At 37.8% G+C, this 19,359-nt stretch overlaps 1 protein-coding gene across 11 annotated transcripts in view; it reads right to left on the bottom strand.

Moving 5' to 3' along the window:
- Nucleotides 1–4,843: 4,843 nt before the first annotated feature.
- LOC128701272 (phosphatidylinositol 3,4,5-trisphosphate 3-phosphatase and dual-specificity protein phosphatase PTEN) overlaps nucleotides 4,844–19,359 on the bottom strand; it is a 97,992-nt gene continuing 83,476 nt past the window's right edge. For 6 of the 11 annotated variants that reach the window (XM_053794916.2, XM_053794912.2, XM_053794911.2 and 3 more), the window contains one exon: nucleotides 9,421–19,359. This exon is cut by the window's right edge and continues 1,028 nt beyond it. Coding sequence is in view for 1 of the 11 variants with exons in the window: in XM_053794914.2 (XP_053650889.1) it covers nucleotides 8,858–8,877 (20 nt within the window). In the remaining 10 variants the exon portion in view is untranslated. Of the gene's footprint in view, nucleotides 8,878–9,420 lie in introns of those variants that run through there. The other 5 variants (XM_053794914.2, XM_053794913.2, XM_053794910.2 and 2 more) reach the window with 1 other exon arrangement.

A 19,359-nucleotide genomic window follows, 5' to 3' on the forward strand; every position in this document is an offset into this window, starting at 1 on the left:
TAACTCTCTCCAGGTAAACTCCAGGTAAACACCTACCTTCTGGCGCAAGTGTTCCCCACACCTGTCTCCTGACAAAGCAGGTGTTAGGGTCTTTCCAACACTCCTCCTTACACTATATGCAGGGGGCATGAGTCCCCCACACCTGCCTTCTGACAAGGACATTCAGGCAAATAAACTTTTGACACCATTAGAATTGATAAAGGATTAACTTCTTTTCTTTTTACAGGTACAGTATTAACTTAATTGTAGCTGCAGGAGTCAGGTATCAGCTCCTGGGCCCACCACTTCTGTTGGCACTACTAGTTTCACTCTCTTCTGGTTGCGAGTCTATTTGTATGGATTGTGCATCTACCACAGCATCAACAGCCTCCCATCAAGCATTAGGGGAATTGCCAATAAACCCCTGGCTGCCTTCAAAAGAGAGCTGGACAGATACCTAAAGTCGGTGCCGGATCAGCCAGGCTGTGGCTCGTACGTCGGACTGCGTGCGGCCAGCAGTAACAGCCTAGTTGATCAGGCCCTGATCCATCGGGAGGCCTGGTCGTGGACTGGGCTGCGGGGGCGTTGATCCCCGGAATAACCTCCAGGTAACCACTTTACTGTCTAGGTTGTTCCACTTCCTGACCATTATGTGGCTAAGGAAGTATTTCCTAACATCACTGTGACACATCAGTGCTTCATCCTCTGCCCTGCAGCACTGTATGACCCTAATGGGTTTAGCACTTCTTTTTTATAATAATATTAATACATAATAATAATAAGGTGCTTTTAACTTTCAGTTGTGACCTCATGTACACAAGACCTGCCTCTCAAACACACTATCCCTGTCCAGCTTAGCAAATCTTACGAGACACAAAAATATCCGGGCAGCGCTACATTATTCTACTAACATAGTGACAACAGAATTTATGTCAAATTAAATATCTGCTACACAGACAGCAGTATTACAGTATTATTGAAGACTGAGACACTTATGCAACGTATAGGAATCTTTATTTAAGAAACGTTTTGCCACACAGTGGCTTCATCAGTCCATACAAAGGAGAATGGTGAAGAACAGGAGGAGTTTGAGGTAATCAGTCCCTCAGCCCTGAGTCGATGTAATCAGTCCATCAATCTTGAAAAGAATGCAGTATATGTGCGAAGAAGTGGCTTATATACTGTAAACAGGTGAGGTAAAGCAGTAGTAGGAAGTATCACACTTGACAAATCCAAATGTGGAAGTAGGTCTTCGTCCAAAGGTTGGACAGGTGTTGAAGAATTCCTTGTATCAAGATCCCATGATGTTGCAGTGTCTGACAGATGTGATAAATGGTTCTTTTCAAGACTGATGGACTGATCACATGGACTCAAGGCTGAGGGACTGATTACCTCAAACTCCTCCTGTTCTTCACCATTCTCCTTTGTATGGACTGATGAAGCCACTGTGTGGCAAAACGTTTCTTCAATAAAGATTCCCATACGTTGCATAAGTGTCTCAATCTTCAACTTCTCGGTTGTAAACCATTTATCACACAGTACTATTATTAAATTCATGGGGAAGTGCTAAACCCCACAGGGGTCATACTGCACCTGGGGATTATTATTATAATCAAAAAGAAGCGCTAAGCCACAAGGACTATACAGCGCTGCAGGGCAGGAAGGAAGCGAGGGCATCAGGTGGCAAAAGGGAGATGGATGAGTAATAGGTTACGGATAACAGCGGGGTAGTGGATGGTGAAAGGGTAAAGGGCAGCAAGAGACTGAACTAGAAAGGGCTGAGGGGAGTGCGAAAAGTATCATCAGAGTTTGTGGAGTAAATCAGTCGTTGTCAAGAAGTCAATGAGAGAGTCAGGATTAAAGGAGGGTCCATCAGCAAGAAGGGAAGGTAAAGAGAGAGTAGTAGAACGAAGACGACGTTGGAGGTAAATTCTGCGTACTCGTTGATAGAGAGGGCAGTCTAACAGAATGTGGCTAACTGATACTGGAACTTGACACTGCTCACAGAGAGGAACAGGGTGCCTCTCCATGAGATACCCATGAGTAAGACGAGTGTGGCCAATGCGAAGGCGGGAGAGAGTGGTCTCCCAACCTCGGCACTGATGACAAGAAGACGGCCAGTAACCTATGCTCGATTTAATAGAATGAAGTTTGTTACCGAGCAGAGTTGACCAACGTTGCTGCCAACGGGTGCGAAGGTGGGCAGCTATTGCAGCAAAATAGTCCAGAAATGGAACACCTCGATAGGAAATTGGTAGGTCATGTACTGCTGACCGCGCAGCAGTGTCTGCCTGTTCATTGCCCTGTACGTCGACATGACCAGGGACCCAACAAAAAACAATATCTTTATGTTTGGTAGAGATACGGCGTAGCCAAAGTTGGATATGGAGAACTAGGGGATGAGATGTATCAAATTTTCGGATAGCCTGTAGAGCACTAAGGGAGTCTGAGACTACTACAAATGATGACACAGGCATAGATGCGATACGAATAAGTGCTGCAAGAATGGCATACAGTTCAGCAGTAAAAATGCTAGCTGAAGATAGTAAATGCACCTGGGGAATGGGAGGCAATTAGGGAAGGCAGCTCCAAATCTTTGGAACAAAAGCCTTCAGCCTCGCCTCCTTGAAGGGATAATAAAAAAAAAAGACAGTTGATATGATGGCAACATCATTTTCTCCATTCACTTTCCTAGTGAAGAACTCTTGATTCAAGGAATTGGAGCTATCCTTCCTTTCCTTGGATCCTATATGATTACATCCCATTCCCTAAGCATTGTACGACACATATGGATTAAATACTTACCCCATAGCTGATGTTATGGAGCTGAACACTACAAGGCAGAGGGATTGATCACCTCATTTCTACATTTCCACAACTTTCACTGTTTCCTCCGTATTTTGACTGAAGCCTTCTGAGCAGGTGAAACCTCTTGTCAATAAGATATCAAAGTGTTACATGTGCCTTACTTATCTACTGGGGTCATATGGTACCTGGGGAAATGGTAGGTAGTCGGGTTTAATGTGAGAAAAGGAAGAGTACCTCAAAGTCCTTGGAGCAAAAGCCTTTCACCAGCATCAAAACACCTCCCAGGGGAGACCACTTCTGTTTACTTCCGGTCTTTCTGCCTTACACCACAAATTCGTAATTTTTGTTTTTAAATAACCTTAGAGAAATAATTACTACATTCATCAGTGCAAGCAATATTATAATTATCATAATCATAACTAAGCACTAAACCCACAAGGGTCACACAGTGCTGACAGGCAATAATCACTGAAAAGATTTATTATTGTCTTATAATCATAGGGCAGCGCTAAACCCGTAGGATTATACAGCACATGTGGGGGAGGGTGAAAGGTATTCAGGCTCAATTCCGGGAAGTGGAGCACAGATCCAATTTCCTAAATCAAGAGCCCCTCACCAGCATTAAGGAACCTTCCTTGAGGGATGTAGAGGTTTAGAAACAAGAAAACTCTCACATATACATGGTACACATACCTGCTTGTCTATATGGCTTCACGTCCAACAAGCAAAATCCTTAATATGTTTCTCTGATATATGTGGGGTCAATATCAGAGTGTAGCATGTTAGACAGAAGCGTGTTACATAGGAGTGAATGGAGACAAATGGTTTTCAGGACTTGACGTGCTGTTGGAATGTGAGCAAGGTAACATTTATGAAGGGAGTCAGGGAAACCGGAAATACAGTGCCTGCACTCTGAAGTAGGGGGAGTTAATGTTGCAGTTTTATAACTGTAGTCTAAGTGCACCTCTGGCAAGACAGTGATGGAGTGAATGATGATGAAAATTTTTCTTTTTTTGGGTCACCCTGCCTTGGTGGGAGAAGGCCAATGTATTAATAAATAAAAAATTAATTTTTTCAAAGTATCAAACACTATTTTAACACAGTTTTCACTTGGGCCTTCTGAAGTACAGATCTTTATAGTAGTTGAGTTATTAAGTTGTAATTGTTCCATCAGATCTGTGGTCAGAATGCTGCATCTGTTTGTTTGGTATCGAGATCCTTCAGTTATGTTTGGTTGTGTGTCTGAAGAGATGTCATTTGTTTGTTAGTGGTCTATGCAGCTTCATTTTGTTTATTTGATGGCTCAGCATGCTTTTCAGTTCCGTTATTTTGTTTGCTTGCTTAGCTACCATTTTTTATATTATATTCATGAGGAGTGCTAAACCTGTAAAGGTTTTACAGCAGCTGGGGGAATGGGAGGCATTCAGGTTCAGTCCAAGGGAAGACTAGGTCCAATTCCTTAGATCAAGAGCTCTTCACCAGTAACCAGATTTCATAGCAGTGTGGTAATTTTGCAGTGATGATACTGCATCTTCAAGCCTTTTGATAGTTGTTAGAAGTTCTTAATCTGTTTGTACAAATCCCCTAAAGTAGTTCGACTGTTTTCCTTCCTAGTGCATCGGTGTAGAATGCCTGCCATCTACACCCTTGGAGTGGGTCGGAAATATTATGTCATGAGCGTTGGAGTTAAACTGATGCAGGTTGCCCACGTCTGCCTCTTAGTCATATTGCTTGAAAGTTGCAGGGCTATTATGATGTGTTTTGGAGGCTTCAATTGTAGTTCATGGTGGTCACATCTGTTTAATGAGCACATTTGTTTATTTTGATCTTTAGATATTATTGAGGCTGGTTTGCACCGAGTGTTGCATCACTTTATGTTTCCATGTAATGTAGGACTATATCATTTGTGGCGACTTATTTGAGCCAGGAAATCTAAGTAAATGTGGAAATCTTATAAGTGAGGCTCCCTCAGGCAACAACCTAAAAAATCTAAAGTTGGCATTTTCAATAAAATCTTTTTTTTTTTTTGAAAAATAAAGAAAAATTAAACTTAGACATTGTCTTGATTTGTCTTTTATTCAAAGAAAAGTTTGGATGTGAGCAGGACATTCATAGCAGAAACTTCTTTACATAGATACCTGCTACTTCATATACGTATATATATATATATATTTTTTTTAGAAAAATAGCCAAATATATTTTACAAATAACTAGATAACAAATTTTCTAGCTACAGGTACGAGCAGACTTAAGATGAATCAAGAAATATATACTGTATTTTACCTAGAGCAATTTCATAAAAATAAAATTACTGACACGTATCTAACAAACGAATATACGTATGTTAAATATTTAAAATAATATTTCTTTGTAGTTTCAAATGGCTCTAATCGTGGGAGAGTTTAAAAAATGTTTTAACTTAACAAATGTTTCATTACCAGATCAACAATCTATATATCTATAAATTGGGCCAAATTACAATTAAATAACTAAGCATGCAAAGAAGTTAACATATATGTCAGACTATTTTTTAAACCCTGCCCAATGGTGGGAGAAATTGTCATGCACACTATAGTGGTGGCCAAGACAACACACACAAAGTGTAGATAATAAAAGTCACAATACAATTGCTAGAAAAATTTACACCTAACCCACTAATTAGAAGTGGAAACTAGACAGCATTTTGGTGCATCCCAGACCATCATCAAGTTGAAGACAGACAGACGTCATCTAGGCTCAATTTTCAATTTGTGGGTTAGTTATCAGACACAAAGAGTATCATCTCTCTTTGACTTGTGGCACATGTCTCTGCAGGAAGAGGCCACCAAGTACAAGATTACATGAAATAATGAAGCTATCATGTGCACGACAGGTGTACCATGCTGCCTAGTACATGCATGGGAACTCTGTTCCTGTAAATAATAATGTAGCGCACTACCCACTGTATTGTAGAGGGGTTGGCTAAGTATCTTTGGTCAAATGTGGCATGAGAATATACTCATGGTAGCCATGAACAAAATCAATTTAATATAAAATATTACTTCAAGTACTTCAATATGTAATAAATCCAGCCATATAAACTACATCCTAGTTCCTCTTATACCATCTATATACAAAAAAACTAATAATTTTTCCAAATGCATGATATTACAGCATCTAACAATACTTTGTACTTTTCTAGTAGAAATTAAACTAAAAATAAGTAAAAAAATAATGACTACATTAAAATATTTGTATGTAATTAACTTCAACAATCAGATTAGCTATACTTGGCTTTACCTGATCTCTTCACAAAAAAATTGCATGCAAATGCAAATTGTACCCAATAATAAAATATACTTTTCTCAAAGCAAAACTTAGAGAATAAGATTTAAGCATTAACACTTCAGGAACCTAATGATAATGTGATAAATTTCTTGTACTGTTATTAAGAGAGTTTAGCAAATAAATAACGATAACTTATTATTTCAGAATTTTTTGGATAATGATCGATTAAGATAATTATGCATGCCTGCAAGCAAATACAGTATGTCTCCAGTCCTAAAATCTCCATACCCATGCTATGTCTGTAACCTGCCACTGAGTAATGCACAGGTAACCACTGCAATTGCAACAGTGCTTCAATCAAATTGCATAAATTTATTCAGTGATAACTTTATGTAACTGCAAAATATTGGCACAACTGTGGGCCAATAACTGTTTATGGGGTAAATTAATTAATGTTTTATAACAAAAACAAAAATGCTGAAGATATTGCTACCCACACACTGCTGAGTGCCAGATTACAAACATTTACTGGACTGTGCCTAGTTAGACTAAAAACTTTATACTGTGCTCATTATTAATCCACATGGAGACAATCTCTGGAGACTGACTGGTCTGTATATTTCGGCCCCCTTCTGGGATCCTTTTCAGCAGGAAGAGGATCCCAGAAAAGGATCCCAGAAGGGGTTCCCAGAAAAGAATCCCAGAAAAGAATCCCAGAAGAGAATCCCAGAAGAGAATCCCAGAAAAGGATAACAGGAGGAGGATCCCAGAAGAGGATCCCAGATGGGGATCAAAATGTACAGATCAATTAATTAACTGAGTTTCTGTCTCCATGTGGCTTATTACTGAGCACTGATAAGTGTTTATTATACTTTATTCACATTATACTGTATTATACTGCATTATAAATATAGACTTATGCCTTTGGCAACTCTATGGTAATGTGACAATTTATGTACAAATAAACTATTTAATTAAATGAAATTTAGGCACAAATGTACATCTTTAAGTTATATTCAACTTCTACTACAACATGTCATGAAGGCCTATTGGCAGAGATCAAGATCATTTTCAACCGTCTAATACGACAGGTTGAGTTCATTCCTTACGAAAAGGTAAATATAAGGGTACAGTACAGTTTGAGTTATTACTATCAACACCCTCTCTACTAACCTATAAGCACACACATTACTACACGCTGCACTGTAAACTAGTAGTAAATTTGGAATCATTTTCAGATGATGATAATCACCAAAATACTTTGATCTGATCATGGTCTGTAATTAGCTTGAAGTACATCTCTAACATAGATGCGTGTTTCCTATGGGAGCCCAGTCTTTGAGGGGGAGATTTCAAAAAAAAGTCTTCCCTAAATATTTCAAATGACATTAAGTATTAAAAGACTTAAGCAGGAGCATTTAAAATATTTGTCAAAGAATACTCACTGCTGGCCTTGGCCCCATAAAAGAAAAGCAGTAAGTGCTAGCATTGAGAATAAATATTTGTAAAATGAATGGACATGCAAAAGAGTAGAAGGAAAAAATCACAAAAAAGTTTAGAGGGACATGTGAGAAAAAAGACAAATAGAAAAATAAAATTTACTGTGAAGGTAATAAGGAAGGAGAAAGAGTTGACGATGAAGTAGGACTAGTGTGAGAGTAGCCCAAGTTAAACACTACCACTGAGGAATGGAAGGAGAGAGAGAGAGAGTGGATCATGAAGTGGGGATAGCGTGAAAGTAGCCCAAGTTAAACACTACCTCTGAGGAATGGAAGGAGAGAGTGGATCATGAAGTGGGGCTAATATGAGAGTAGCCCTAGTTAAACACTACCACTGAGGAATGGGATAAGCCCCTCACCTGTGCTATGGTAGTGCTTTCATGGATATGCCTAGGTCAAGCACTCCATTACCTGGGTAGAATATAACTCAGGAGTATTGCCATGGTATAGTGTATATTATAGTGTGACTTAGAACAAACACAAGTAAACATACACACATATGCACACATAAGGGCACATGCACACACACATGCACACACACACATATATACCTATACATACATACCTATACTTACATACATACATAAACAGCTGCAGCCTGCAAGATGTATTACTTAATTAACTATAACATGGTTTTAACCATTGGGTCAATCAGGTATAACACTGATGAAAAGCTCATTAATGCAAGTCAAAAAAGCATAAGCAGATATTGCATTTGCTTTTATTTCTCATCATCAAGCGGTAGTCTGCACATCCTCTCTCTCTCTTTCTTTCTGATGCATCTGAATCATGCACATAAAATATCCCAAAATCAACAAAATATATACACATTAATTTAACAAATTGCATATGTTTGTGAACAACTTTGTTTTGCCAAATTGGCACCAGGTGTTCGTCATACATTATAAAACTCATAAGTCTGAAACAAGTTTAGTGTTAAATTATAACAAAGAATCAGTGTGAAGAATGAAGCTTCAACTTGCAAGTTGATCATTAAAACAGTGTTATGTTTATGAACCATTAAGAGATACATGAGTGGAGATGTGGCAGTCAGACCCATCCAAGGCTTACTTGCACATTACCAAGCGAGGTCAGGGAACCCTTTGTAATGCCAACACCAGGGCAACCGACCCAGGGAAAGTCAAGTAAGTGTCATGGCTGACTTGGACGTGGATGGTGGTGGTGGCATACGCAGGGTGAGGGTTGGTGGGCACTAGAGGAGAGGGAGTTACCCTACATGCATCACTTCCGGAGAGTCAGGTACACAATGCCAAGCCAAAACACTCAGCCAAAGCTTCAAGGACTCACAAGTAGGTAGACTCGCCTGCAAAAGTCAAAGCTCTGGCGTTACTTAATAAAAAAGCTCACTTTTAAAACACACAATATTAAACCTCAGTGTTACACCCATGTACAGATGTATGTGCATAATGAAGTGCAATTATTGTTCTCCAATAAGTTTATATTAAAACTTCACATTTTAAACAATCCATTTTCATTATACACACTTTTAAACCTTTGTCAGTACTGAGTCACAAGAAATATTATACATTCCACATAAAGGATGACTTTGTTCAGCAAAAATCTGTAACATATTTACACAGTAGTATTACAATTAGAAGAGTAATGTTTATAGAACGTGCAATATACCGAGTGCTCCAAGGCATCCCCTTATCCAGTGCTCCAAAATGCATGCATTTCTGGCAAGTCAAGCGCAAAATACCATGCAAATACTCTGAGAAGGTTAAATGGTATGAGCATAAAAAGAACAGCGACACTATGAAAATGCCTTTTAAAGAAGCTTCATAACCTCCAGGTAAAAAAAGTGAGTGATTACAAAAGGCCATAAAATAGGAGATATAAAGACAAATTTAATATAAACATCTTTAATGAGGATCTTCAATTAAGTGTGACATTGTTAGTAATTTAAAGCCTTCATTAAACTACACACTTGCCTACCAAGACTATTGTTAATTATATCCTAATTACATGGCCAATAAAGGCTTAAAGTGACTAACCACATCACAAATAAACATGTTCTACATAGAGTAGGAACCTCTAGCTGTATGAAATTTACAAAATATTTTCCCTATGATGATTCAACATCTAAGAACCTGTACACCACTCTTAGCTATCAGTAGTGATCTATTTTAACTTGAACAATGAGTACAGTTTCATGAGATCTCAAAATGTATATACAAAAGACAGTGATTATCACGAATTCCATTGCCACCTTCTGGCAAGGGGCAGGCAAAAGGAGCCACACCAACAGAAAATTATTAGCATGGCAAGAATTATAAAATATCTATACAAGTTTTAGCCAAAGCAAAACCCTCAACATCTACAAAATATGAGTTAAATATCTCACATGTTGAAAATCCCTATGAACACATTTTTGAAAATGTTAAGGGACACGTAAGTACCCCTAATAACATGTTCATTTTTCCACTATAATCCACCTTGTCCATAATTACTATTGCATTTGCTCTGTCTGCTTTGGTAAGGTGAAGTCTAGGATCCTTCCTTAATTTATAGTATAACTTAACAAATCTTTGATGACAATTGTGTTGTAGATGTTTGAGCAAAGCTCAGACCTCCATGTGATAGTAATTATGGACAAGGTAGATTATAGTGGAAAAATGAACATGTTGTTAGAAGACAGGGGTACTTATGTGCCTCTTAAGAGGGAGATTAACTTTAAGTTGCACCATTTTAAAGTGTAGAGTAAATGGGTAGATAAATGAGACTCTTTTGTAACATAGGGGAAACTTTATTCTGGAAATGTTTTGCCATGCAGTAGCTTCTCCAGTCCTATGCAGAGAGAGGTTGAAGATGAGGAGGAGTTTGAGGTAATCAATCCCTCAGTCTAAGAGTCAATGTGTTCATTCCATCAATCTTGACAAAAGTCACATTGACTCCAGGCTGAGGGACTCATTACCTCAAACTCTTCTTCATCTTTCACCTCTCTCTGCAATAGACTGAAGAAGCCACTGCATGGCAAAATGTTTCCAGAATAGAGACTCCCAAATATTTCTCAAGTGTCTCATTTATCAACTTGTCAGTATCTAAACCATTTATACACACACAAATGGATAGAGGAAGATCTGCAATGTGTTTGTGTTCAGTTGCTCAACTGTAACTGTGGTGGACATAGGTGTTAAGTCCAGTCATGTGAAGAAATACAAATAGAATATTTGTGCCCAGATCTGAGGGTTCTACCCTCACAGCCCAGCGTGAGGCTAGGCTTTCTTGTCGATGGCTTGGCTATTTAGGCCATTGCTGTTAGTGGCATGCAAACATACATAGCCATCATGGTACAACTGATCTGGCACCTGGAGGTATTGGTTCAGTTCCCTCTTGAAAACTTGTATTATTTCCCTAAGAATCTTCTTAAGACACAGAAAAAGTAAGGAATTCCAATTATAAATATATCCTCTATGTTATCAAAAACTGACCTGTCATTTAAACTGCTAATCACACTTTACAAGTTAAAAATCTTTAGATTTAGATATATTCATAGCAGCAAACTTAACAATCAAAAACAGTTTTATTTTCAAATCAATTCCACCATTCAACAAATAAATATTTCCATGCACCTGAGGTGACAGTTTACAGGGAGAGGAATGGAGGGGTGAGAAAGGGAGGGAAGGAGGAAGAGGGAGAGGAAAGAAAAGAGGGGAGGAAGGGGAAATGAAAGGAAGAGAGGTAAAGGAGGTAAAAAGTAGGTGGAACAGGGAAGGAGTAATGAATTTTTAATTGAAATCAAGATTTAATAAAAAAAACTTATTTATTATTAAAAAACTATCTGAAGATTATTTAGAGATCCCATTGTATAAGATTTCCATATACAGTACAAGTATTATTATAGTCAGGGGAAGTGCTAAACCCATAGGGGTCATACAGCACCTGAGGAAAGTAAGATAGCCAGGTTAATCTACAAGGGAGTGTAACTTGGGGATGCCCAGGGCATGTGAGTGTAGCTTGGGGATGCCCAGGGCATGGGAGTGTAACTCGGAGATGCCCAGGACATGAGAAACTCCTATATATGGTAAAGTCCTCTCAAATTCACAAGACGTTTTTCTAACTTATTTGAACGTTACGTATTATAGCTAAGTTATTCCTTTACATGGGAACAGTAATATAGTAGGGTTCTATTGACTTAAAATTGTTATGAGTATCTCTTTTCCAATAGCTTTTATCAAAATATACTTTTAAATACTATGGAAAATGGCAGTTCCTGGTACATTATTCACTGGAAAGCTGTTGCCACAATCAAGCCTAACTAAAATTTGGCTATTCAGTTTGACTCCCAAATGTTGCAGTTTACCACCGACTAAAGCACAATATTGTTCACTATAGCAAACAACTTCTTCAATCTTCACAGTTATCTTCTTGTTCAAATATTATCAACTGCTGACACTTTTATACAAAGTTTTGAGAAAATGTCTCAAATGTGTTTTTCCTCAGTAGTAGAATACCAGTTGCTCAATATAAAATTACATAGTGTTCTCAGTATCAATAAGCAAATTCCTTCAGAGTTATGAAATTCTTAGCTTTACAAATCAATCAGTATATAAACATTAAAAAAGTGTCCATTAAAAATTTCTGTAACATTTGCTCCTATAGCCAGACAAGATTTACCAAAGGCAATGAACTCTGTGATAATTGGTACTATGGATTAAGTTAAATGACAGGTGTTACTGACCTGTTCAAAACTTATTATAAGTACCTGAAAGTTATACCACCCCTCCCTCCCTCCAACCATAACTTTTGTAGTCATAAAAAAAATGTTAAACCCATGTGGGTCACCGAGCCCCCCTCCAACCCTAAACATGATATTATAACTTCAACTCACGGAACGGGTGGGGTTTCAACCCACTCAATCGTGTTATGATTTTGTGAGTCATTATAAGCTCACAATTACATAAATAAGTCATCAAGATGAAGGGGCTATGTGCCATTAATACTAATTGTGGAGAACAACTTTTTTAACTACTCCAACCAATATAAGATGGGTGAGATTCCTCCTACACAAAACAACTACTGCAAAGCATAGCTAGCAACCTGTGACTGATGGAGCACTTACAGCAAGTGAAATACTCACACTTATAAAATGCTCTTTACAACAGTGCTAGCTGGTAGCCAACAAAACAGTTAAGGGAGCAATATACACTATTTCTAAACTATTCAATTTTAACAAAAATTCTCTGGAAAATTATATGTCTGGAAAGGTAAGCCTTGGCACTAACATGTATAAAATAGTTGTACCTTCTGAAATCTATATTAACATTGGCCCTGATATAATCTTTCTGGATAAAAAGAGTAAAATCAAACATGAAACACCTAGAACATAAAACAGCTAGCACTTAGTGGTAAAATGTCACCTGGCTTTAAGGACCCACATTAAACAACATTGCATTTTTTCGTCTTATTAAATAAAATATTACAACACACATTAATTACAAAAATGAAGAATAAAGATATTCCATCAAATGAATTTGTAATAATTATTCAACATGGAACATTTACATTTCATCTAGATGTGTTGAAGGGTTTTTTGCTCTCCATTACACAAGCCTCTTGAAAGTAGAATATATAACAATGGCACCACTGGAAAAAAAAATTTCTATGTTCATTAGTGACTAGTGCTATTTTTGTATATCCACTGCAATTTACCCTCAATGTAACATAATAAGCTTTTAAAATAGTAGTATCACATAATGAATAAGAAAACATTTCCAATGTAGACACAATAATAATGTTTAGCCGAGTGAATCAACAAGCGTACAAGTCTTTGCATTATAGGCTTCTCGAGTCTAACATCATCGGGACTTTGTACTTGGACAACATTCACTATCAGTATGAAGAATGTCAGCCAGCATGAACTTTGTCTACAACAAAATGAATGCTATTATGGTGAATGAAGTGAACACATCTCATGGTGTACAACATGAGCCTCTCTCACTGTGTATATATGAACACCTGCCATGGTACATGACATGGCCACCTCTCATGGTACATGACATGGCCACCTCTCATGGTACATGACATGGCCACCTCTCATGGTACATGACATGGCCACCTCTCATGGTGCACAACATGGCAGCCTCTCACAGTACATGACATGACTATCTCTCATGGAGCAACATATGAGGAACCTTCATGGCACATGACATACATAAACACCACATTATGACTTAACAGTAAAGTATCACATTTCTTCATATTTAGCATCCAAAGATGAAAACTCCACGACTCTACATGTACAAAAATTAAGTGTTTTGGGAGTCAAAGAGGCGATACAAACAGCATAATTTAGTCAACACATCTTGAAAGAAGTGACCACAAGGTCAGTGCACTGTTCATCTTGCTTGTAATCATGTACTTTAATAGTTTTTCATAAATAATACAAAGCCATGTCAGCTAACTTCTTACTTCTTAAATTATTCAACAGACACATTCTATATACATTAAAACAAATATGAGTGATGTTCAGATTTTGGGAGTGACATGAGAGTTACTCTCTCTGGTTCTTGTAGTATGGGTTAGCAACACACACACGAATTCCATGACAGACAAATGCAGTTACATGGGCCTTGTATTGACAAAGTTTTGCCCATACAGTGGATTTCATTGAGTGAACTGATAAAACCCACTAGGTGAACAAAACATTGCCAATAAAATTTCCATATAATTACACTTGTGTCTACTCATCATGATTCTTGCAGTATCATGCAATAGCCTCTCAAGAACCACCCTTACCACTCCTAAAATTGATCACTATCATAATATTACAAACAATGGCACTACATAATCTAAATATTTTCATTTTGAAGTTAAAGCTAAACTGCAAACACAAAATGTATACTCTTGCATATTGTATTTTAAATACATTACCAGACATCAGTTTACAACCTTCTGCATTCCACAAATCGTTGCAAAACACATAAAGTACCGAGGTTTCCTCTGGGAGTTGATATTAATCTCTCAACTGATACAAAGCCAGCAAGCAGAATTCTTTGTAAGCTACCTTAGAGAAATAATGTCGAGTCCTTGACTCCTGAAGATGTTGAGTGGCTGTAGTATCTGCTAAGCATACTACACATAACTGCTGTGCTTCTTACACAGAGGTACTGACACAAGCCAACTTTGCCCCAAAAAATACACTTTTCAAAATATTTATCTTATACCTTGCTAGATATAAATTTTTGTAAACTAATAAAGTAATATATATAGGCTTTTAATTTTGTATCAAAATAACTTAAAGTTCACCTAATCTTGATAAAACTAACTTAAAATATACTATAACCTAATCCAATTCAACTTATCTTGGTATTATTGAACATCAATGAAATACAGTACAATAATTTAATGAGTATTTGACTTATTTTTGTGGAAATGCAACATTAAAATTCCATTCTGTTTGTTTATGAAAATAATCAATGCTTTATAAGACAAGACTGCAAGCTCTGCCTGAAGAGCATGACACAGCCACCTCTTACATCACTTTGGGAAGATATATGACAGATAATTTATAAATAAAAAACTCAAAGGTATTAATAGGCTAGCTAGGCCTACTAAATGTCTCAGCCTACAAAATTAAGCTGGAGTGGCTAGCAATTGTACAGGAAGATTAGAGCACACAATATGCCAGAATACCTCAAATTCTGTCATTGCTTTTTTTTGCACTCTTGACTAGGTCGTTAATAACTGTTCCATAATGATTATGGCTGTAATGAAGAGGGAAAAGAAGGGAAACAGAGATGGGAGGGAGGGGAAGGAAACAACAGGGAAGAGAATTATTTGCTGATGCTTATTACAAAAGTACCATAGGAGCCACAAAGACTTATCACACCTACAACAAAGATCTCCACAGACTTGCCTTTTGGCAGTTGGAAGAAGTTCAACACTGGGTCATCTCTTTTTGGGAAGTGGTGGAAAATGAAAACTGGCATCAGGAAGGAGGAGAGGACTTCAAAGTTGGTTAACATTAGTCAGTGAATAAAGAAATTTTTTACCTGGGACACAAAACCACCACCCCTAGATTAACAGGAAGTGACTAACGTTATCAACTATCATAGTTTACTTATACTCAGACCAATTTGCTGTCATGACGCAAGTTCCTACTAGTAACTTCATGTTTGATGCAACTATGTTCAAGTTGTAAGGAGTGACAAGAAGACAGAAGAGCTTAATCTCCTTATACCACTAAACACAGGAAAGGCTTAGGGATTGGGCAAACCCAAAATTGTGTGATGTGCTGACCACCTAGCATAACATCTCATTCACTTCTACCAGATCTGTCTAGTAAAGGATAAATTGCCCTTTGTGGTCAAAGGGTTGGAACACCACATGCACGCAGAACACATTATACAGTGTATTTGTTATATGTAAATAGAGACACTGGCACTTGCCATCAAAGAATGAGACAAAGAATGGTGATGTGAAGAATCTGCCATTATAAACACAGAGTAAGAATAGGTACATGTTAGCTATTCCTGTATACAAGTCCTTTATCTCACATACTCCCTAATGACTTGATAGTCACTATGTGGGTGAAATGCTGTGGTTAATAAAGGCCTCCAGTGACTGGAGCACCAGTCACTGAATAAATCCAAAACCACTGGACAATATTGGTGCCAGTAACCAGGCATTGCACTGAGGCCTCTTGCAAAACTACGAGCAGTAAAACTCTCTGGCTTCATTCTACACATGAATGACAAACTACAAAACTATTCTTTCACTGTTGTTTTTTATGGAAAAGTGCAGGTCACTTAATCAGCACCAGTGTACCACAAGGGTGAGTGTTTGGTCCCTTGCTATGGAATGTCTACTTTCATGGCAACCTTCACCTCATCCTTGAATGCTGTGCCTGTACAGATGACCTCATTAACATTGATCCACACAGATGAAGATGATCAATGCCTTCAGGAAGGTTAATTGCGAGTAAGAGGCTATCTGTCTCCGATAAGCAATGGCAGGAAACTTTTGTTACCGAGATACCAGAAAATGATCATCTCTAGACAGGATGATGTTGCTACTGAAACTGGTACAAAAATGCATGGTGGAGATTTAGCGCTCAATGTTAGTGACAACAGAGGCTGCAAAACCATAAAAGGCACAAGTTCTCTATCAGCATGTATCACTCTCTTGACTCCCCTGCCTCCAGTTTAATCTCCAGCTAATGGATAATGATGAGGATTGCACAAGGCAACTGAAGTCTTGTCTTTCCCCAACATGGTTAGCCTGTCACATCAGAATAACCTTCAACACTGGAAAGATGAGAGCACCCTTACTGTTATGTATGTACAAGCCCAATATTTTCAGGGTCCTCCACCTGGAACAAAGTCCTGGGCAGCCATGCCATGAAGACAGGTATTACATGACACCACAGACAACCATCAGTAACTTCATGTCTTTCTGTACACTTCCCAAAGAAATAATTACATCAGTAATTTCAGTGTGACTGTAGTCTTCTCAAAGAAACCACTCTATCAATGATCATTCATTCTTATACAGTACTGGCTTGCATTAGCAACAAGTTCTCACAACAATTTACATTGGGGAAATCAAATTATCAGAGCAAATAAAAGTTGAGGTTCAGAGCTGGCTTGACCTGGATCTCTATATGAAGCTTGCTTGATATTTGAAGTGCACACCTAGAAATGAATTGTACTAAACAAGTTTCTAAAGCCAAGTAATGAAATAAGCTGAAGATGATAAGCTCTTGGCTTGGGACATAACAGCACAAATTCTCAGCCTAACCACTGCAAGATCTGTGGAGAGTAACAGAGAGAGATGGTGAGCAGAGGGTAAAGGAAGGGGAGGAAGGAGGAAGAGAGAGAGGACTGAAGGAGGGGAGGAGAGAGAGAGAGAGACAAGAAAAAAAAAGTACAACAATGATAAAGTGAGGTGAGGAAGACAGTAAAGTTAAGACTGGTGTGTGACTAGAGTCACTCACCCCCTGATGACTCACAACTTCCAGATGTGGATCACCATTAGTGTCTTGGAGCGCACACACTACTCGATGCACTGGAAACATCTCGCTACCGAAAAGTGAGAAACTATAACTAATTTAATCTGTTTAATCTTCAGTCTGCCTGAAATACACTGCATAACTATTATGCTTTTCCAGGTTTGATACACCAATACACAATGTAATACTATGCACATTGGAAAATAAATTTTACTTTATTTTTCTGTAAGTGAACAGAAAAACAAAAAAAATATGAGGTAAGGTCTGTAAATTTTGAATCGAGTCAAAAATCCTCTTCTGGAGGTGGTCTCCACCTAAAACTGAAATAACTGGATTTCTCTTTACATGCATTTAATTTTTCTAGGTGATTTCTTACTTTTCATCAATGAGTGGTCATGAGACTTAAGTGCAAAAGCATCTCAGTATTAACATCTCTCACCTGAGCTCACATCAATTACTTCTTTATTTGTAAGCCAATTCTGCTCTGTTATCCACTCTTCCAATTGTTTTATGTGGGGCATGAACTATGCTTTATGTTGTAAAATTCAGAGACTAATTAACTGCTTTACAAGTCTCGATAAAGCGGTTCATAAATAACAGATAAGCTCAGGTGTTAACAATACAGCCTCTCCTCACTTAGTGACATACTTATTTACCAACGACTCGGACTTACGACGGGCTCATACCTAAATAATGTATATTAGAGCTGATTTCCTCTATTCTGTTAATTACAATATACAGTACACTGTATAAACATTTAAACATATACCAGAAATGTTATAAATTGTGCAAACCTACTACCATTACAGTATGCTCCTCATTTAGCGACGAATTTGTTTACCAACATGGTCTTAGGAACAGAACTATGTCGTTAAGTGAGGAGAGGTTGTATACAGTTCACACTCAGCAGCAGAAATCAAAACACTGTTTACCTATAACTAACCCAACATTACAGTACAGGGGATCCTCAACTTACAGACGCCCGAACTACCCGAGTCAGACTTACAACTGAGGTTCAAAAATGACACCGAGAAAACAATTATTTTATGAATGCCAGTCTGCAGTTACAAACACATGTGATACACCAACATCCTTTGTCTTATCATTTCCGACAGGATAATAGGATCGAGGTTACAAATGATTCATTTACAGGTTTTAAACACTGGGAATGCAACTCATAGTTCATAAGTTGGGGTCATCCCTATAGATGTTTTGTAACAAACACTGGAGGCTGTGAATGATGACAAGATTTAATATAATCTATGGTTCACATAAACACAAATCTAGGGCTACCTATGGTTCTGATCTACAGTTAATTTGGCAAACAATTACATTTTGTATATCTACAAACAAAACTAGTCTGTGGTTGTAGCAGTATAAAAAAAAATGCATCTACAAATATATAAGCATATTAATTGCATCAAGAGATGCTTGCCAGGACAAATAAAAGACACAGTAACAATATTTGAAAGCAATAAGACACTTTCTGCTGAGAGCATTAGACTAGGTAAACATATCAAATTTAGATATATTTCTGATTAGCCCTGAGTTACTATGGACACAAAAAAAAAAAAAAAACACGAAACGGATGGGATTTGAATCCATGGCAAGTGAGTGGGGTAAAACTTCAGGCCAGTGTGTAAGCCAGTAAGCCGGCTGGCCCAGTGGCTTACACACTGGCCTGGAGATCCACCACTCACTCACCACAAGTCTGAACCCCACCTGTTCCGTGGTTTGTTTACAATCGTGTTATTACGATTTTGTGAGTTACTGTGGACATTTTGCATGCCATATAAAATGAATCATTATGTTAAAATAACAATAAATAATACT

Source organism: Cherax quadricarinatus, chromosome 72 (assembly GCF_038502225.1).
Source record: "Cherax quadricarinatus isolate ZL_2023a chromosome 72, ASM3850222v1, whole genome shotgun sequence".
NCBI classification, from domain to species: Eukaryota; Metazoa; Arthropoda; class Malacostraca; order Decapoda; family Parastacidae; genus Cherax; species Cherax quadricarinatus.